This window comes from Lutjanus erythropterus, chromosome 2 (assembly GCF_056507025.1).
Source record: "Lutjanus erythropterus isolate fLutEry1 chromosome 2, fLutEry1.hap2, whole genome shotgun sequence".
NCBI classification, from domain to species: Eukaryota; Metazoa; Chordata; class Actinopteri; order Lutjaniformes; family Lutjanidae; genus Lutjanus; species Lutjanus erythropterus.
Genome location: NC_139318.1, coordinates 7,770,121 through 7,792,670, shown reverse-complemented (window position 1 = coordinate 7,792,670; position 22,550 = coordinate 7,770,121). Strand labels below are relative to the sequence as shown.

At 40.7% G+C, this 22,550-nt stretch overlaps 1 protein-coding gene across 1 annotated transcript; it reads right to left on the bottom strand.

Annotated features, from left to right (window-relative positions):
• Positions 1-513: 513 nt before the first annotated feature.
• Positions 514-20,983, bottom strand: etnk2 (ethanolamine kinase 2). The gene is made up of 9 exons (XM_084727157.1): positions 20,588-20,983; positions 9,966-10,103; positions 9,749-9,870; positions 8,577-8,717; positions 6,067-6,209; positions 4,731-4,814; positions 4,472-4,632; positions 4,307-4,380; positions 514-2,684 (listed from the first exon to the last, which is right to left on the bottom strand). Exons 1-9 carry the CDS (start codon positions 20,732-20,734, stop codon positions 2,612-2,614), a joined length of 1,083 nt encoding a protein of 360 aa, XP_084583283.1. The 5' UTR covers positions 20,735-20,983; the 3' UTR covers positions 514-2,611.
• Positions 20,984-22,550: the final 1,567 nt, after the last annotated feature.

Genomic DNA, 22,550 nt, shown 5'->3' with positions numbered 1-22,550 from the left:
CCAAATATTTTGGGAATGTTGGACAAAAGACCATTAAAGAGTCATTCTTGGGCTCTGGAAAGTTTTGATCACTGTTCACTGTTCTTTGATACTTCCTAAATAACTAATCTGCAGATAACTGATGAAAATAACTCATCACTTGAGTTATTTCAGTTTGGGCTTAGAGAATACCAAGTTTAGAAGCTGGTGAGTCCAGTTTGAAAGACATACAGGGAAGATCTAAATGCCAATTCATACTTTCCACAGGCTTCCAATTCTTGATTTTTATGGCAGTTGGCAAACAACGTTACAGTTCATTACCGCCACCAACTGGAATGGAGAGCGGGGCACATATGTGGAACGCCGGACTGACATGGACCTTCAGTTGTTGTTTGAATGGAGCCACATGGTTGAGAGCGGTACAAGTCTGTGGCTGTCCGTGGAAAGTATCAAAGCGTCAGTGAAACAGGCTATTGACTTTGTGACATGTAGGATCCAGTGTTTTTGGTGTCTGTCAGGTAGTTTTCAGGCACAAATAATAGTTAATTAATTCGTGGATGGTCAGTTTTTAACATTTATCTGTCAGGCATCTGGTATATTAACTTTTAAAAAATAATCTGGTGTTGGACCCATAAAAGGATCTAAAAGACAGGACATCTCGGCCTCTGCTGCTTCAATTCTTCTAAATTGCTGGAGTACAAAAACAGATAAGGCATGTAACATACCACTAAAACGGGATGTAGGTTTCTGCATGATGACATTGCTACATATCAACCCCCTAACACGAGGGAGGGGAGGGCATCAGTACTGTAACCTACGTCACTTATTTCTGCTAATGGCTAAGGGAGTTTTCATTTTGAAAAAACTTGGAATAGAATGCAGCAGCACTTCCCAATACCTGTAAACAGACTCTGATGTATAAAATTGGTGGAGTTCCCCTCTAAGAGTTCTAGCATTTTAACTTTCACAGTAACGTGTGTGTCTGTCTGTGTTGCCTTCTAGAAATGACGTGTCAGGTGCTGTCTTTTCCCATCTAAGTAATGGCTGGTCTCATGACAGCCACGCAGCCCCAGATAACCCATTCCTGCCTCTTTTGGAAGCTACACTTGATTTGATCCTAGATATTACTTATGCAATGCCTGATTATGCAACAAAATTTGGCCCCAAATCTAGGATGTGAATAGGGATGGATTAAAGCGTGGGGCTGAGAGCTGTCTCTGACGTTAAGGATGGCCTGTGGAACAGGTGTTAGTGCCTCAATATAAAACTAGAGATATGAGACAAAACTGGGGTGGGAGGAGATCAAAGATGGTAATGTGAGGAGGGAGCAGACACAGGAGGGGAGGAGGAGCTGGCGGCGGGGGCGACTGAGGTCGTGATTTTCTGAGAGGTCTGGAAAGTTTGAATGGAAAGTTTACTGGAGCGATTCGCTGCAACCATAAAAGTCAAGAAGGTGGAAAAAAGGTTTGAGCACAGAAATGCACACAGAGTTTAGAGTGACATTTACCAACATCTACCTCCCCTCCTCCTTCAGTATCACTTCCCAATTCAACACAAAGCAACCCAAACCCAAGAGTTTCACCTGAGATGTTAAATAATCTACAATGCCTTCACATAAATAAATAAATGCACATTTAGCTACTCTCTATCACTGATTGCTATAACACAATAGTGATCAGCCAGTCCATGAAAAGCTTTTGCATTTGCTGTTCCACACACTCAGTGTCTGGTAAGTTCTTCTGAGGGAGAAGTCCACTAGCAAACAGAAAAGTGTTTTACTTTCTAGCAGCAGCAGCAGTTTGCTTGGGATAACTAGAAGAAGAACTGACAGAAGCTCAAACTGCAACAACAGAAAAAAAAAAATCAGAGAAAGAGGCGATCACAGTGTTTGATGCACAGGTGATCTCTGGGATGTGCAGTGCAGAAATACCGCTGCTACAAACACTTAGCACCAAAGATGAAGGAAAAATAGAGGAACAGATTAGAAGTGAAAGTGTTAAAATATCTGCAGACAGGCGGAAGAATGGTCTCACTGTACACACCACATGCAAAATCTGAAGAATCCCAGGTGAAATGCCTCTGTAGTCAGTTTCTAACTATAATGAGGCCGTGGCTTTGAGCCGTAGACACAGCGCACAGGAAACGGGACAAATTATCGGTCAAACCCTCCGCAATAGTCTTGTCCCTCTTTTGACCTTCATTACCGGCATCATGGGACATTTTGGCGCCAGTGTGACAGACGATAAAGTAGGTATTTAGTCAGTGGTCTCTACCTTAAACTCTGTGCCTGCAGTGCTCACTACGCCTTGTTCAGCTGCCCAAAGAGGGAATGCAAGACATCAGGGTTTTGAGATAAATTAAGAACATACGTTCACACACACATGCACACACACAAGTCGTGGAAGTTTCATAAGTCTTGAGCTAGAGTTGTGACAGACATGGAGCTAAGTTGGGGGAATGAAAGAGTAATTGCGCTTGTTGCAAGTAAAGGATGTCGGGTGGACCGAGCAGTGGTCCGTCAACAGCTGGCTCACAGAGAAGAGTTCCCACCCTACAGGAAGTCCCAGCGTTAAAACCTGTTCCTCCCCGTCCTCCTGTCTTCTCTCTCTGCGTTCAGTCTTCTCTTTTCCTCTCATTCTGGGATCTGCAGGGCCATCAACGTGGGTTTGGTCTTGAAGTACTGGTTAAATCGTAGCACAGCGTACCTGCCAGACAGAAGAGCAAAACGGCGGTGGTGGCACAGAAGGAGCAAGTTTAAATTCTCCTCACGTTTTGTGGGAATGTAAACTGTAATGATGGTGCAGATATTGTGTACATTTTCCACTCTTTTGGTAAAATAAAGTGTAAACTGTATACCCAACAAATGCTGGTTGCATTCTTCCTTTTGGGTGTGTACCATGAGTGATTTCTTTGTCCCATTATTACATTTAACCTTTCCGTCATGCTGTTTAAGTTTGTATTCCACTTGGAGGTAGCGAGCTAGGCTAACTAGTTTCCACTTGGAAAGTTAAAGCTGCCTCCAATATATATAATATATAATCATTTATTTTGCTTATTTACCATCATAAACAAAACATAGTAAGCGTGCCTCTCTCCTACATCTCCCAGGTGCAACTAGGGGGCGCTGGGTGACTGGAAAATTTTAGCATATTGCCCAACCCTATAGTATGGTATATCTCTATGTCACTTTTACATCTGTTATTAGTGGTATGTTGTTCCCACATCATGGAAAACAACGTAACCAGCTAGTTTTAGCTGTGCCTTGGGTCCCCTTTGGATCTAATATCTTTATAATTAACTTTGTAAGAAGAAGGTAAATTTTGTCAATACTTTGTACGCCATCATCCAGAGAGTAAGATAACATCAGCGAAGTGATGCACCAAACTAGTACATGGGCTGAAAGACCAACAAATACTACAGCACTTTACTAAACTGGTCAGAAGAAGAAAATAACTCTGGTCAACAGTCTGTTTCATTTCAAAGACCTGTGTCCTGTGTCTGTACAGTGTGCTGGATAATGATGAGCTTCACTCCAGCAGAGAGGCTGATCTCCACTAACAACACCCGTTCACTCCAGACCAACATCTGCTTTACAAAACATTTAACCACTGGTGTTGGTCAGCAAATGACTATTTAATTAATTCTTATACAAACAGAAGAGAACAAAGGAGTTAATTAACTTAAATAAAAAAGCTGCATTACTCTCAAACACTTTATCTCTAGATTTGTCTGTTTGGTCGGACAGTGACCTTCAACAAGACCAGTTAGCTGGACTGTCAGTTATGTTTCAAATTTAACTGTATGACTCGCACAAGACACAAGTCAGAACAAAGATAGAGAATATAGTGCATATACTCGTTTCTTAGCAAAAAAAAGTTTTAGTGTCAGTTCAATTTGAATTATCACCTTTCTTTGCAGCAGTAGTCTTATCAGCAGACTGGCTCTTTCTGACAGTCAAATATGCAAAGAAGGAGAGATATTCAGTCGAGCACTGCCTCTCTGTGAGGAGAGAGATTAGGTTGCCATTGATAAACCTCCGCAGGTCTACCTCCTCCCTGTGGACCACTAGTGGAGGCAAACCTGCTGTGCGTGTGTGTTACAGGTGTGTGTGTGTGTGCGAGCAGGATGTGTTCAGAGGTATGGATGCTCACAAAAGAAATGAGAGACACGTTGGCTTTTGGTTTCAGTGTTTCATAATGCTCTGTTTAACCCACACTGACAGATTCTCTTGAGAGACACAGTCCGACCTCGCACTTATGTTCTATCATACGCTGGGGGGGCACCACACGCAGCTCTGAACCTTTCAAACGCTTACACAGCAACTTACCCAAGGAAGTCGAAGTCGATGGTGGAGTATTTGGCCTGGATGAGCGCCCAGAAGCCCCAAAAGAAGTGAGAAGCCTTAAGAGGGACAAAATAGATATCAGATTAAAGTAATGTGAGACACTGGGGGTGTGAGTGCGGGTGTGTGTACCAGCATATTCCTCCTCACCAGAGCAAACTTGTTGACCTGTACATAGAGCGTCTCCAGCTCTCGCTGGCTGACCTCCTCTGTTTTCTTGGTGAAGAGTTTGTACGCCTGCAGGTAAACTTTGAGCCATTCCATCTGCATCTCCCGACTGGGGTACAGGCCGTAATCCAGCTCTGCCATTCCTGATCACACACATGGACGCACAGCTGTATAATGAGCCATAGTTCATGGACACAACATGAATTCTAACAAAAACAAATCACACTGTGGTTCAACAAACCTGCAAATTCATTGAAGTGGTTGCCGATGTCAAAGGCCTGGTAGTTGTAGCTGGAGTATTCATAGTCTATGAAGCGAACATGACCTGGAAGACGACAAGAGGTCAGTATGAGAATGTAAAGTGCAGCACCCCTGGCCAAACACAGTGGTTGCATCATCTCCCGCCACTGACAAAAAGATGTTTAAGTCTAAGACTGTGTAGCTTAGTGTGTAGCCCGTTGCATCTTTAAGGGTTAACAAAACCCTGAACACAAAACTGCAGTTTTTGAAAACTTCAGAAAAGCTGTTTCCATCCCAATGTTTTGCAAATTTTAACAGGATTTTCAAGCTAACTGTCAAAATAAAATGCAAATGAATGCTTGCATCCATCACCATTACACATTATTATACATCGGCATAAGTGGGAGCTGGGGCCAATTCTCCAATCAGAAGATATGAGCAGAAGATCGTGTGACAAGATGGCGTAATTAAAAGAGCACCAGTCAAACCTCAAATGGTTCATAACAAAGTAGAAAACAGGATGGAAACTCAAGATAAATTGCAAAACAGACACTTTATGGAATTTTGTGTTACAGCAACCTTTTTGGATTCAATACTTCAAAGTGGCCATTAAAATACGTTGATGGAAACATAGCTAACTTTTTAGTTTTGGGCTACTCTGGGAAATTGTGACAGGCATTTTCTACTATTTCCTGACATTTTACATCTTATACTTTTTTTTTTAAGAACTTTTTTTAAGACTTTTTGGGCTGATTCCCACTTTTCTAGAACTAAAACTGACAGAATACACAAACATTTTTGTAACTTATTCAATGGAAAATTCTATGTTCATAATAAAACACTGAATATTAAATAACCTGTAGATTTCCTCCAAAAGTGTTCCAGGTTACTGCCAGGTCTTGTCCTCTTATTTCTCATGTCTTCTATTCTATTTCTCCCTCTCTTCTATCTCTACCTTTCCTGCCTTTCTTGTTCTTGGAGTCTATTTCTCCTCACAACGCAGACAACATGCTAGCATGTGACAGTGTCACACACAGACAGTGACTGTCTGGGTCATGTGTTTAAGTCTGACAGGCAAATAATCTGATTTATTTGACACTGAGCAGCCGGCCGATGAAAGTGACAACTGGGTTGGTGCATCTTGGTGCATCTTTAATTAACAAAATAGTAATTAGTTGCAGCCCTTGTTAAAAATATGTAACATCACATCACATATCGGTATCACTTTTTATGCCAATAACCTTGAAGAGATCAGCTGTTGGATGGCAGCAGTGTGGGGGACTGACAGAAGATGACAAACAGCCTGGAAATGCTCCATTTAGGTGAAATGTTCCTACCCTCTTTGCTGTTGTGGATGATGTTCTTACAGAGCAGGTCGTTATGGCAGAGAACCACAGGGGAACCCAGTGTGGACAGATGCTCCTTCATCCACACCATCTCCTGCTCCAGCACCGCCTTGCTGGGAACCTCCTGCTGGATTCTGGAGACACACAGAGAGAGAGAAAGAGAGAGAGAGAGAGAGAGCGAGAGAGAGCGAGAGAGAGAGAGAGAGATCAGGAGAGTTCAGCTTTTTCCACACACCTCAGTGTCTTTTTGGACTGTACTGAGAGCTGTCTGCAAACACGACCCTGACACCACACGCATGGTGAAGTGAGAGAAATAATTTGACTAATTGTTGTGGACCAAAACAAACTTTTTTTTTCTTGTTTTGGTAACATCACAAAGTGGGAACATACTGTATGTGAAGTGAAAACAGCCAAGACCAACGTGCACAGACAGCACACAGGCTCAGTGGGACTGCTGCCTCCTGTGAGCTCAGCTACACAGAAACAAGCTCTCAGTGGACTGCAGGGTGTTCATAAGTCACTATGGCTACGCTTCTATGTCTCCTGAAATTAGTTTTGAGATCTGATTCTGAACATATGATTTGTAGCTTATTCCATAACTATATTTACACAGTACTCTTTGAAAATCAAGCACTTCCCGCAGCTGGATTTATTTAAATGTTTGCCCTTTTCCATCTATGTCCATATGCCACAGTTCTATGCTCCAATCCGTGTTCAGCCCCCCGGTCACATGACCACTTCGGATCATATGCATGTGTTGGTCTGAAAGTGGTATTACTGGCAAATGGAGAAAGGGTTAAGTCGCTCAGTTAACGTCCCAGCCAACCACACTGGTGTGCTGAGCAGAGACCCCAGTGCTAACTGTAATGGGCTTATGGGCTTTAATCCACAGTCAACCTGATAGCAGGAGAAGAGAGAGAGCTGGGAGGGAGTCACACACACATGCACACCCTCTCTTGGGAGGAAACTACCTGCTTCGCTGCCTCTCCTTCACCTCCGGCCTGAGTCTCAACTGTTCAAACCCTGCCTGGCATGCAGCAAACATATCACACTGTCAGATAGCTCTTTGAAAATGTCTGTTACAATCTGGGTTTCAGACCACAAATCAACAAGTGTCTGCTGTGCAGGACCAGGACACTTTAGCTGTCTGTGTAACCAAGGAGGAGAGTAAAGTGACCCGATACACTGAGCTGAGCAAACATCTGCTGGCCCACTGCATGCCTCAGACTCCCTAATCCAGCCGGCTATTATTGTTTCAGTTATATAAGCCACATGCTGGACTTAATCTAACAGCCATCAGAACAAAGATATCAGCTAGGACTGGGCAGCTGGTCGGGTTATGAAATGGTCTGCTTCTGTCGGCTCCGCAGGTCCGGTGTCAAGATGAACACGGAACCATCGTCTGAGCTCTACAGTGTTACTTACTCTTTCCAGAGTTGAAAATTCAATTCCACAAAATGAAGTTCTCAACACCAAATGCTCCTGCCTGAGGTGTGTCAGCCTAGGAGGCATAAGTTGTCTTGATAAGTTGTAAGCATTTGAAAGCCTCACTGTCTTTATCTCAGAGGCTGTATGATTTACAAGGCCTTAGTCTGTCTGGAATCTCTGGACAGAGCGTTATATTTTAAGCTTGGCTGTAATTACATGAACAGCATAGTATCAAACAACATCATCTTTAAAAACGCAGACAGAGGATGCCACAATGCCGCCTGAAAAAAAGTTGTGAAATGGCAGGTTTATACCCACAGGGTACATCTGGTGTACAGTGGGGTTGTGCACACAGCTGTGCTTTGAGCTAAATGCTAACATCAGCATGCTAAGATTCTCTTAATGACAATGCCACAATGCTTGTTACATAAAACATTTAGTCTACCATGCTGACAATCTGTAAGAGCATGAACACTAGTTAAATTTGTAAACTCATCTGTTTCAGCTCAATATCCATACTAAAACAGTGTTCTTCCCAAAAGTAAAGTTTTTCAAAAACACTTAAAACGCTGGCTTGGTGTTAACAGGAAAACTGAAGGAAAGCGGAGTGCTAGCAAAGCGATGAAATAAGCTGCCTGGTGAGGGTCAGGGGCTGTGTGTCATTAAAAAAATAATTTAAATGAAGATTTCATTAAATACGCAGCAGCGCTGTTGTCACTAAGCAGGATTTATGTAGATTTTTGATGATGTCATGAATATAAAATAGTGATTTTATGACTGCAGCAGTTTGGTGAGGACTGCAGGCGGTGTTCATTTTGTGTGATTAAATCCCTATTTCATACTCATCTGACAGAAAAATATGAAAATATGCTATATTAAAATGCACATAAATATACGTTAATGCAAACACTGACTTCAGTGAGTGCTGTCAGAAAATATCAGGCTCAGGGACTCTTTCCTCATAACTTATGTTACAGGCAAATCAGGCTTCATGAGCTATTTGCATCATTATCATGTGAGCTGAACCACAAGCAGGAGCACCTATGGGTCACAGGTGAGAAGACAGATCTCACCTGACGTTAGACGCTTGGTCGGTGAACTCTGTGGCCACGAGGGAGAAGTATTTTCGCATCTTGATCCACAGGTTTGGTTTGGGGATGCAGCCGTTGTGTGCATGAATGGCGTGGATACGAGCCATCTCCCTGGCTATCATTCTGAGAGGAGACAAACACACAAAAGACAAATAAAGTTAGCATCATGAATAAATCTCATCATGAAGTGCATTACAGACTAAACTGTATTACTCCCCAGTCCCAGTTATGAAGAAACCCAACAGTTTGATGACAGAAGTCCTGCTGCAGGATTAAGATACCTTTATCTGCAAGGTTAGATGAGGACAAGCATCTCTTGCAGAGTTCCTGGAAGGAATCCAGTGAAAACAACTGAATACATCATGTGACCACACTAAGCTGATGTAGACAATGGCGTTTAACAGCCACCAAGGACAATGAGTTTTACCAGATTAAGCACATTACAATAATTGCTTTAGTAATAGTGACATGAGCAACTCCTCTGCACAACAAGTTTTTAGAAGTGTCCTTTGTTTGCTTATTTTTGCAGTATGGATCATCTAACAGCTGTCATTTGCATGTGACTCACATTGTTTGCTTCATTTGCCTCTTTCCTGTGCGGCAATGAGCCATTTCTGCATTGTAAAGTAGTTTGTGTTGATATGTAGGAGGCAGAATCCTGAGAAGATTCTGAGTGCAATACTACAATGTTTCTCTGAATAGGATTCAACCATCTCTGATACATGGAGGGCTGGGAAATATGGCAAAAATAATCACAATCACAATAATCACATTACTGTCGATTAATCAATTAGTTGTTTGGTCTATAAAATAGTGGAAAATGTCGATCATTGTTTCATAACATCCACGATGATGTCCTCAAATGCCTTGTTTTGTACACAACCCAAAGACAGTTCGAATCATTGTTCGCCCTCTTTTCCAGAGGACATCCACTTTCACATCCACTTAATTCACTGGTAGGTCAAACTATGATCTGCCGCAGAAAATGGGTGTGTATTTTGATATGCAAGCCAAAAACTCCAGACTGAAGCTGGTTTGTGGTCATCTTTATTTCTAATGTGTTATAAGCTGTTACATCAATCCGTATCAAGTGAAAAATGTCCCAAAATTATATTATTATCCTTAGTGGTCCTATGACTCTACCGTGTCCTGACCTGAGTAAGGAAGGGTCCCTGACATCCTGTGTCCCAAGAGCGTCCCCCTGCATGAACTCATAGCAGATACCGTTCTGAAAGGTGCAGTAGAGGCGAGGAGCACAACCATTAGCATGTAGCACCTAGAAGAGAGACACAATGATACACATGAATTAAACAAATATTGATTCAGTGGGAATTTACTGAAACCCATTTGACTAACTTGCTTTTACATTACCTGAAAGCTTTTGAGCTCATTGTCTCTATCCACAATCAGCTCTGTCCTGTTCCCGTATACTCGGACCAGGACCACATCATCTGGACTGTCGTCCACGTAGCAGCCCACTAGCTTGTTGGTGGTCCCATCAGTGAAGAGCTGGAAGAAGAAAAATAGAAATCATGCAACCTCTCACGGAGATACACATGAGAACCCCTAACATCTGACTGTACAGAACCACAGTGGTTCACAAACAAAGCCTTGAATTTGAGCGTTCTCTGGTGATTTTATAAAGCTATCAGTTGTCACAGGTCAGGATCAACAGTGCAGACACCACGCAGCTCTGACCTACATGAGACAAATTTATCAAAGCAACATTCTTGACTGAATCATTGCCACATGTGCCTTCAGATCACAGATAGTTCCTTCAGTGTCAAACACTTTTTAGCCCCTGGGATACATGGGAAAATGCACAGAATCTCATGATTTCTTAATGTAATTCAAAGTGCAAATTTTATTTTACAAACTCAATCATGTAACTAAACTGCAAGTAGAAGTGTTGTTCATGTGTGCTTATGGGTAGCATCATATTGGCGGTCTGAACAGGCTGTTGGTCACTGTTGTATGTATACTATTTTTTTTTTTTTTAAATACTACTTTAGGCTGTATCAGAACTACTTTCATCAATGGCCAACGGGCTTCATGCAAGAACATTCTCAGATTCTTATCCTCCATTTCCTCTTCCCGAAATTATATTTAATACAGCTGCCAACAACATGTCATCAGAGCAGCACTGTACTGTGACAACAATAAGGAGGGAATGATTTGATAAGAACTTAGATGTGATTAACAAAAAAAAGAAAAGCACTCCATGACTTAGGATGGGAGGTGGTCAGACAATCGGGTTAAGAGAATACTTTCCATTTGAGGTGAGGTCTGGTCAAGGTCAGGTCTGTTAGGTACAGCGGAGGAAGTCCTGGCTCTGACGGTGCCTTAATAAAGACCCTGAGGCAGCTGAGGGGCATCAAAAACTCCTGGCAAACTGATCTGAATAAGTTGCCATACTGAAATACAGCAATGAAATCCATGAAAAACAAGACAAGGTCAAAACCCAGTATATGGCTGGACTGTGTACTTGTGGTAGGAATCTCTTGATACCTCACGATTCGAATACAACGGCTATGATTCGATGATAGATGCATCCTGATGCATCAGCATTTTAAGCTTTTACGTCAGGGGTGCTGGTTGGATTGTATCCTTCTGCAGCTGCTCAGTCATCCTCACCATAACGCAAGAATGAATCTAGTTTAGACATAAACATGATCTATGTGCTACATTTAAAGGTGAGAATCTTGTTGTTCAGTATGATCCAGAATATATTCTTGGTTGAATGAACAGTGAGGCGGTGCAATTTTCAGTATCTTGCTCCAGTTTCAATGAAACACAATATGAAATTCTCACGCACTCTTCTGACCGTGTAAGAATAAAAAATGAGGTGGAGGTGGAGTGCTCCACTGTGAGTTTTGAGATGAAACAGACAAACTGAGCAGGGAGTTTTTTTGTTTTGTTTTGTTTTTTTTAACCACAGAGTTGTTTTAAGTTGTGTAATGCTGTGATGTTTCGCTCAGCCGCTCTGGTTTGTTACAACTGACTGATGCTCTGCTCCGTTACCATCTTAATGTGTCTTAAAGTGTCAGGCATCATCTCCCAAGGGAGCAAATTCACACAAATTCATTTTGAAAGAGCAACAGCCAATGGGGAGACTCCAACACTCGACCGACCGAGGGTGTTAGTTTGTCACTTCCTCAGTCAGTCAGATTTTCTTGTTTATAGATTTTCTTTGCTGTGTTCAGCCAAAAAAGGTGTCTCAGTAAATTGGCAAGTCGTAATAAGGAAGTTTATTTTAGTTACTTTGTTTCTGTTGATTTTTTTGACTTATTAGGAAGGCAAACTATATACGTAAACCGGAGATTACAATAAAATATCGGTATAAGATAGATGAATTTCTGCTTTGTTCCAGTGGTTCTTGCATCATGCCTGGTGACTTCTGTAGGGTGGTGATGGTGTTGCATCAGTGAGTCAACAAGTAGAGTCTAACACCTCTTCTAAAGTGAAGAGTCAGCAAAAAGCCTTCTGTGTCTGAGGCTGTGAGTGACAGCATCACTCCAGTGGAAACCAGTGGGCCAGTCCATCCCACTGCAGCGAGCACAATAACAACATACACACACTGCCTGCTGCATCTCCCCCGGCCCAGACGCTCACTCACACATATCTGGCATTCCACACGGGGCTGACCACAAAGATGGGCGCACAGGCATCCCTGTTATGACCGTACGTACACAAGCATACACGCCTTTGCTACCACATGACTGATCCCTTCTACCCACCACACAATGCACCGCTAAGACCGGCGATCAATACGTCGACAGACAGCGATAAGCTTGGACCCAGACAGAGGTAAACATTCAGCCATATACTCCCTGACGTTTCTTTTTTTTCCCTCCCATGAATGAGTCTACGTTCTGTGGTCTGACTGCACGGCTCGGCCTTCCTTTGACAGAGATGAACCATGCCGTCTTCAGCATGAGAAAGTTGTAAGAGGAAACTGCTGCTCTGTTGCTGTTGGCTCGCTCTGCTGTTTGAGGGAACTCAGCGTGTGTGTGGGATGTTTGGAAATGGACAGCATTTACAGTAAAAGTCTTCCTGTCCAGGTGGCGGGGCTAATCAGGTGTTTCTGTCAACAGTGCTGCCCTGCTGCTCCTTGCCACATTTAGCGCTTCCCGCTCTCATCAAAACAATGGTCCCGCTGCTCGAGAACATCCTCCTGACTCAACCTAATAACACCTCTTTTAAAAAACATGTATCTCACACTCTCCTCACTCTGTTTTCTGTTGTGATCTGCTTCATGAGTACACTTGCCAGTTGTACTGCTGGGTGAAACCGCATGAGGTCTGTTTGACAAAAACATCCAGTGGGTCAAAAGGCTTGTTTAAGTGGTGGCCACTGAGAAAAGCTCTGCTGGTCGGGCCTGTGGAGGTAAACACAGTCACGGTCTCAGCTGCAGGTGTGTGAATGGGTGGGGGTATCAGATCCAGAGAGATTAGCCAGCAGGATGCAAACACATGGTTGCCTTAGCTGTGTTCAATGTGTGCACAACAGAGTAAGAGCAGGAAATGGTATTATCGTGTCCACTGTCACAGCATCTCCAAAGACTTTGACCTGGCCACGACACATGCGTCACTTGATCCTTTTACAATGAATCAATTATGCATTTTCCTTTCCTGACAAGGTGAGTCTCTTAAATGGATCTCTCATCAACGCACTCGTGTTTGTCGGGTTGTGGTGATGTTGTGGTCAAAGCATGCCGCACAAACTCCATCTGTTAGTTCTATAGTGGTTGGAACTCAAAATAAATGATAAATACCAGACATGGATATAATAATGGATGAATCAACACACATTTTTTTTATTCACTGAATGTGGATATTGTGTCTATGCTGACATTATACTGACAGTACACCTACATGTAGATATGCTCCTTCTCCCTAACATGAACAAGCAGAGTGTTGTATTATGGGAAAGCACTGATCAGTTAGTCTTGCCGTTTTAGTTTCACCTCCAGTTATGAATCTCTATACAGTTTCTCATGTGCTGAGAATTATAACTTTCTCCTGACTCAGAGTGTATATGAGTTAGGTACAGGTTTCTTTGGATCCTATCTCACACTGACTGGTAGGCCTATACCATAATATCATTGATCAAAATGAGTTTATTATAATGGAAACAATGTGACAGGTGTTATGCACCATTATCCAGTCCCTACAGGATTTTGTGGGCCTGATTTCAAGACAGCTTTTCTAAAAAAAAAAAAAAAAAAAAAAAAAATCATGATGCACGTTGCAATAGTGCTGTTTTTTTTGCAATGAAATTACAAATTTTTCAACTGCAAACTTCCCTGAGTGTTCAGCATAACCTTACCTAAAAAACACAGAATTATAAAAACTCCAACAAAATATGGTTTATTTGTAAATGAAGAAGTGAACCTCGAGGGTATTCCACAAAGACAAATCTTTGAGCTCAAACTTAGTCAAAACCCCAGGTGCAAATTTATGAAATATAAAAATGTACATTGCATTGAAAAATGTTAATAACAATGGCAAACCATGTTCTTTTAAGTGTTTGTGACAAAAGAATAAAAATGCAGAAACTATAATAATAGAGGTCACTTCATTGGGACGTACATATATGACATTTGCATGGGGCACTGCTATGATTGGCACAATTCGAGGAGACTAAGATGATTGGTCAAATGTGACGCGAGGTGTTCATTCTTAAAGCTATGGCTCTTCTCCCCGCTATCAGCAGCTATCTGTCAGCAAGTAGCAGCTCTCTCATTCTGCTCCGCTTGCACCCTCAAACATACATTCACGTAAAATTTTATCTCAAATTTAATATTTTGATGTTGCACTTTCAACTCACACTTTTTGGAGCTTTTTGAAATGGTTAAATAGCCAAAATCATTTCAGACTAAACCAGCCAGTGAAACGGGCACATAGTGAACATAATGCCCTGAATAAAGAAATATATTGTGATTGATTTGCTGGAATAACATTTGAGTGTAAATGATTTATCATTTTTGGAAGCATTCATAAAAGAATACATGGGTACTGTGCAGGCCAGATCTATAATATATACTACATTAATGCTTCACCCAATAAATATCACCAAGCAATGTCCCCTCATACGAAATTAAAATGAAATCATTCAGATTTAATTAGAAACGTGCTGTATTTGATCTACTCAGTGGGTCTCATGGTATTGCAGCAGCATGTCAGCTTAAGTTTAATACACACAGTTTTTGATCTATTAGATATCAATAATCAAACCTGTATCATTTTCATGATACTAAACTTGGTATAAGTATCAAAGTCAAAATGTTGGCATCGTAACAACAATGGTGAGCAGTATTTTTCTTACTTTGCCCAGTGAACGTGAATATTGGGGGTGGGGGGATTAGTCAATATAATCGCTATCATCGATTACAGAAATATGTAGATTTGCATGACGTGTCAACACCTTGCCATGAACTGCTGCACTTGTTCAGAGCATGGATCTACCTGGAGAACATGCAGCAGAGAGCAAGCCACATTGCACTTATGTAAAGAATGGGAGTATTTTAGACTGAGACGCAACAGTTCGTCTCTCTTTAAACTCCACAAACTGGACATGGCTTATCACAGCAGGACACACTGCCCTGCACAAGTGCCGGTAATGAACCACCGAGCGCCCTGTCCTCCTGCAGCAGCAGCAGCAACAGCAGTGAGAGAGCATCATCATCCTTTTTACTTTCTGTCTGCACCCAAGCATGATATATTAGGATTATGAAGACGTGGAATGTGTTTCTGTAAGTAGAAATCACTTAAGATAGACTGCCTAAATGTTTTGCCCCCTTCCAATGGTGATATTCAGCTGTTTCATTTAACGACCATGTATGAGTGAGAAATGGCTAAAACTAACTTTAAAGACAGTCTGAAATTAATTTCAAGTATTTTCTTTGCCCCACACTATTGCAAAAATACACTGCCAGTGATCATCTTACCTGCATATTACTGCAGTGATCAAATAAATCATGTCATAAACAGTTTAGGTTTTAAGTCAAGTATTTATATAAAAATTGGTCACAATCTAAAAGATTGTTTCGTTGAGGAAGATTTATGAGTTTATGAAGCGAGTGAGTTGATCAGATATACAGATGTTGAGCTTGTATGTATGTGGAGCAGATGGGCATTGGTATAAGTCTTGTTTTGTTTTGTCTTTGACTTTTGTTGGAAAGATTGTGAATCTTTGTTTTGTTATCATGGAAATGAAAAGTACTGTATTTCATGTCTGCATTTTATGTGTCTGTAACTATGTGGATAAAATATGTATATCAGCATCAGCATTCAGTCAAAATGAGTTCAAAAATACTGGCATATCTGATATCAGCAGAAATCCAAAATCGTGCATCCCTCCTTTTTTACCTTTTTTTTTTTTTTTACCTTGTCTGCTTCCTGAAAAACTGTTTGTTCATACAGGTTAGGGTAAAACAAGCAGGTAAGGGGTCCTGCATAGGGATGGGTCATGATTTTCAAATATCTGAATAGTCAATAATAAAAAAAAAATTTGAATAGGTCATGTGACTATCATTTAGTCTTTTAATATCTATTTCCTCTAGTTTGTTTCACTTGTTTTACCGGTGCCTGGAAATAACGCGTTCTCACAGCCCAGATAATATCACCAACGGAACATCTGCAGACACGGATGTATTTTATGTCAGAGACATGCTGTTTACTTAACATTTACTAACTGACACCATGTCAGAGAAGTAGCACAAATCGTTACATCAGCCCCCAGCTTCAGAGGACACAAGAGTTGACTGAACAAAAAGTTTATTTTTAATAATAACATGTGTGGGTTTTACTCAGTCTGACTGCTTTCTTAACTGCTTTCTTTAATAACGAACAATGAATCCAATCAAATTGACTTGGGAAATCTGAATTGACACCCAGCACAAAGAAACACTGTGTGGACGCTGAGCCTCGTTTGATAAAACTGTACAATGAAAGTAGGTGATCAGATGCTGTAACTGTTGTTTTGTGTTGCTGTTTGTGCAAGTTTATACTGCAGGAGCTAATACGGATGCACCAATACTAGCATTTGGTATCCTTCTGATATTGTCCTCACGTACTTATACCATGTCACAAAAAAACAGCCGCTCAACACAAGCAAACATCTAAATATCTAACACAATGTAGAGTGCAAGGAGTTTGCTGATGCTTGCCCTCTTTTTGGGTCACGTTGTCATTATCAGCAAGAGACTCGCTATCCTCAACATCATCCACTAATGATGGCAGCGACTTTGGTGACTGTCCATGAATTTCCACGTGAGCCCATGCAAAACTGAAACAACCTCAGAGAGTGCACCTGTAGACCACTGCTGTCCAATGAGTCCCAGTGGGTGTAAACTAGTTGAATGCCTCCACTAATTAATCCAAAGAAAAAACACCGCTGCCACCAGTCTGTAACCCTCTTTTCTTGGTAATAAGCCGCTACATCTTCTCTTTGTGTACTCTTCTTTATTCTCCTGTTAATCTTCATCAAGACGGCCTGACAGCACAGTACACATAACTTCACTCTTTGGGGTTCACAGCAGGGTAAACAAAACTGCTGCATACATGGCACCACACTCATACCTGCCCCTCCTAAACACTGGCAGGTAGGAACTAGCTCTTAGACAAGAGGAACATGGAGTAGAAACTTAAATACATGTAAATGTGCAATTAAAACACTACTTGAAGTGTTGAAAAGCACATTATGTAACACCATTTGTAACAGTTAACTTTAAGTCCATAATAATGTGCAATTACCATACTGAAATATATCATGTACACAGTAAACTACACAGCTTAATAAGGAACACAAAATTAGTAAAGTAACTTACTACAAATAAGCCAAAAATGTAATGCATACAGTATTAGATTTATATTTAGAATATAAGGAACATCTGATGAAAATAAACTGTAATGGCATTATTAAGTACATGTATTGGTGCTCGGTATCGACAAGTACCCAAATAAGTCTGAAAAAAGTGGCAGCTTTGTTAATGTACAGAGGCCGGTGTGGCCCTCAGCGCCGGTGTGGCTCTCAGCGCCTGTGTGTGTGTGTGTGTGTGTGTGTGTGTGTGTGTGTGTGTGTGTGTGTGTGTGTGTGTTGCTGCTGTGTGTAAACGGGTCTCTCTGCGGTTGTCCCTGAAAACTTGGGGGGTGTTGTTGTGCCCACAGAATATCGAATAGCATTTTGGCTTGAGATGCCCATGCCTCATCCTGCATAAAGTTACATACGGAAACTTTAGACTTGATATTATACATAAATGCAGTGTTCTGTTGCTGCTCTTCTTTCACTAGTAGTTCCTCAAAAAGGTACAAAACAACATGTAAATATAGTGAGTAGTGCACCCATTTACATCCTCTAAGTGCCTATGAAACTAACTCAAATAGGCAAATAAGGCTGCCACTGCCACAACTGTACTGTTCTGATTTTATTTAAGGCTTTGGGCATATTTCCTACTGCACACTTCATGGACATCTGCTGATTCTGCTCTTTAATGTCAAACTGACAGGGTAAAACATTCAACAGATGTGGTGAAGCCTACAAACATGGGTTAATATCCTACCTTAAAGTAATAAGGGAGAGATGTTTGGATCAGTGATCAGGAAATCCAGCCTTTCTAAATTCGTTTTGCTCACTCTTTTAATCACACTTTTAAGGGGTCTGGGTTTTTTTTCTTCATGTTAACGACCACAAATGGATACAGATGAGACTACAACCCCATCTGATACAGTTTCAACATGGGTATAACCTACATCTGATACAGTGTCATTATGGACTCAATGACAAGACTTGATTTTACAGAGCCATGTTCAGCAGGACTCATGTTCTGTGTGTCTTTGAAACCCAAGATTACCTTTTGAGGCATTTTGCACTTAACAAGCACAAACTGTAAAAGCTCAGAAATGCTGATATTCTGAAAATACCAACTGATAGTGGTATTTACCTGCCTCTTGTGGTTGATACCAGTAAGATAACTTCACATTATTGTATTTTAAAAGTAAGTTCACATCAAGAGGTAATGGCCCTCCCTTTCTGACATGCCCTATGGAACCTTACTTTAATAAAAAAGTACAATAATCAATGCCGAGAGACAAATAATTTTTTGTTCCTGATTGAATTGTGTTATAGATTACATAAAGTTATTTGTGCATCCAAAAGATAATTTTACAAGACGTTAAAGTCGCAATTTGTGGTAGGTTTGTCCTAGTTTTATGTGTCATCAATACCAATGCTGCTGTCTGTTGTAACATTATCTCATCTGACGTGTTTTATCAGTGACTTCTGGTCCTTTTATCAGCTGGAAAGTGAAAGAATAAACAAGGTGTGTTGCTTGTGTGACTACATCACGCTATGAAAACACACAGGTATAGTGGCCTCAATGGCTAACATTAGCTTTTGGGAGGAGAAAGTCATGACATCACTTCTGTGACTTCTGGGTGTGTAGTCTTTCTAATTACGTGGCATCACAGTCTTATACTTCAGTGTTACACCAAACGGCGACTTTCTTGACTTGTAAAATAAACTTAAATTGGCAAACATCATATGCGTAATTCATGGCACAATTCAAACTGAATCAAAAAATAATTTGTCTCTCGCCATTCATTACAGTTTATATTTTTCCAAAGGTCCCATGGTGGTCCACCAGAGAGGCGAGGGACCTCCCCTCTTCACCTGTAGTTTATGCACACCTGAGGATATGATGTAGTGAGCAAACATAGATGATTTGCTGATGATGATTCAGTACGCACTCTTACAAAACTTTTTGTTTTTAAACAAAACAAAACTCAGATTGTTTTTCTTTGTTAGCTTAAGTTTAATACACACATATTTTGCATTATTTGTGTTTATACTTATAAATGTTATTTAAAATATGGGTGAAATTTTACTGGTTCAGTGTAGTGATATTATTTTGGACAATAACATCTTTTGTTATACTGTAAAATGTCCAGCTCTCATTACATATCTTAGCCATAACTGTTAACCACTCACCACTTTTGAGAGATCACTGCAAAAAATGTATTTCTGTACATATATTCAATGTTCTGAATATTATATTCTGCAGTAAGGACACTGGCCAATATATAAACATCGGATTTTTTTCACTCTAATATTAGTGTAGGCATTGGCCAAAAAAAATCCACTATTGGTTGGGAAATAGTTTGTCCTGTAAATCTGAGAATTATTGTTTTAGACAAAAGGGGTATATCTAGATATACAGTATATTTCAGCATAGGTTAAAAATATTAAGATATTATTCATAAGCCATGTCATCCAGACCCCTCTATACATTAGTTGTGTACAGTAACATTACATTGGTAGTAAAAAAGAAAAAATCAAAAGTGCTATCCTGGAAAGGTCTCTCAGCATGCTCTGACAGCATGCACATAGCCCACCTGAACAACTAATATCTCTATTACCATAAACATTCAGTCACACCAGCCTCAGAGAGAGCTAACAGACAGAAGAAGATAGGCTGAGTGTCAGTAATCAGTAACTCTAACTAGCTATAAAATTGTGTATTCCTTATTGAGAGAGATCCATAACGTCACCATGATCACATTTCTCAACCAAAGTATCCATCACGTCACTAAGATGACTTGGCTCTCACGCTGTTTCTGGTGTTACATGTTGTGTATTTTGGACATATAAAGCTGTCTACAAATTAAATATTTGTTGAGGCAATTTACGGACGTTACTTTGCTAACTTAGCTTAGTTAGAGTTCAAGTCTGAGAGCGTCTTGCTAGCTTAGTTGACCTTACCATATCCTGTGAATATCAAGACTGCGACAGGATATCAAACATAAGACGTCTTCATTCATAAATTGAGAATATAGTGTAGCTGGCGGGGTGTCATTTATTATCAGAAACCCATAACGCTAATGTCTCCATGGCCCTCCTCCAGGCTGTCTGGCAGCACTCCGTGATGCTGCAGAGCTGCCAGTCTTATTAGCCTAGCCTAGCCTCCGTGCAGCTAGCTTAGCGGCTACCGTTACCTTCGTCTTGACGTGGCTGCTGTCCCACGCCGGTCTCAGCTCTTTAATGAGCTTCATCGCTCCCTCCGTCACGTTGTGTTCGTCCACGAAAATGGGAATTTTTCTTATTACCGGCGACCCTACGGGCACATGTATCTGCGTCTCCATCCTGCAGCCGTTTATCTGTAACGCTAATCTCCGAGCCCTTCACAGATATGTCTACAAACTGCAGCATACAAGACCTGCTTGGTTTATAAGTAGCTAAATGTTGGTGCGTTTTTTACGGACGACTGAAGCTTTGCGTGTTTGCTGTTGCAGTAATGGTGAGGATGAAGCAGAGAAGATGTGCGGTCAGTCTGCCGGGTGTAGGTGCTCGTCGCCGGTTTTCTTAGGAGCAGTCAGCCAACGGTACCATTTCCTCCTACTTGGCTCCGCCCGCCCGGGATCATCCGATTGTACCGCCGGTTGAGACGCACCACAGACAGCACGCCCATTATTTTCCGAGTTCGTCCGAGCGGCGCCCGAGTTCAGCCGAATAAGAAAAGCGTGACATGCTGCAGCTGTATGGAAATATGCAGGGTGGAAAATTAATTTTAAATAAGAACGAGTGGTAAATAAGTCGACTGCGTTAGAATGTGGAAAATCTTCAAAAATCTTTTTCACAGCAGCTAAATTGATATGAAATAGTAGTGTAAAAACATCTGTTACAAATTCACAATTTAAGGTTGAGTCCAAACCATTATTATTATTATTATGATTATTATTATTATTACAGGGGAGTTGAGGGTGAGCGTGTCATGTTAATAGGATTAAAATGTAGAAAATAAGTAATTCATTAATTAACTGATAATTTTTGTGATTAATATTATGAAGGTTTGTTACAGATTCTGAGGATGATATGAAGCACAGTGACTTATGAACCATTATGCATGTGTGGCAGGTGTGTCACAGTTATTTTAAGCAGCTTGTCATTAAGCTTTAGAAGCTCACAAACACATTTTTTAGATATTTTTTTAGCACAGAGTCCTCCGACAGTGCCAGCTGCACTCACCATCATTTAGTCTAAACTGGTTGAATGACATAAAAAATCTGTTACAGCCTAATCGGGGGAATTTGCACATAAAAACAAGTCCATACATATTTTACAAATACAAACAGGAATTTACATAATAACTGAAAGCAGGAATTATAGCCTCCAGAACTGATTTCATCTGAATATTTTTCACATATATATGTATGTATATATAGCACTAAGAGATCTTTTTCACTGCAGCTATTTTGACATGAAATAGTAGAGTAAACACAGGTGGTACCAATGATATTAAATGTCATGTTCAGCGTAGCTGAGTGTTTCCAGTGAGGCAACATGCACAATAGCAGCCTGACTCTGTTTGAAATTAATGGAACTGAACTTTAATTACTATCATTGGTAAACCTGTGTTTACTCCACTATTTCATATCAAAATGACTGTTGTGAAAAACGTGCATTGACTGATAGCTAATATAGGCTGAATACACACTCATTTTCTGAACAGCATCACTTTTTTATGTTTCTGAGAGGATTTTTTTGAACTCATGCAGTCTAAAGTTACTGTCATATGAACGTTGAGGACAAGGCCAGTGCTCCCTCTGTACCTTAATGGAATGAGCAGCTGTCTTTGAGTCACAGCTTTGTAAAATGACACACTTCACAGATAGGATTCAAACCATATGCTTATGCTGAACTAATGCATGACTCAAGATGATTTAATGCATGAATTAATGCAGGACATATCATGAAATCCTGGTGCTTACCACTAACAGATGATCAACTCACTTTGACTTTATGTTGTTAGTTCACACTTAACAGATCATTGGTTAGGAATGTTCACAGTTCAGTTCAATTCACAGTTACCTCATACATAAATCAATATGCATCAAATTTGCTGTATTCCACTTACATAAAAGTTTATTTTAGACCCATCTCTATACTCAGCCTCTCTGA

Excerpts from the sequence above, each read along its gene's own strand:
- etnk2 (XM_084727157.1), bottom strand. The coding sequence starts at position 20,734 with ATGGAGACGCAGATACATGTGCCCGTAGGGTCGCCGGTAATAAGAAAA. Across the intron at positions 8,718-9,748 it reads AGGGACCCTTCCTTACTCAG|AATGATAGCCAGGGAGATGG; the intron begins GTCAGGACACGG and ends GTCTCCTCTCAG. Across the intron at positions 2,685-4,306 it reads ATCGACTTCGACTTCCTTGG|GTACGCTGTGCTACGATTTA; the intron begins GTAAGTTGCTGT and ends TCTGTCTGGCAG.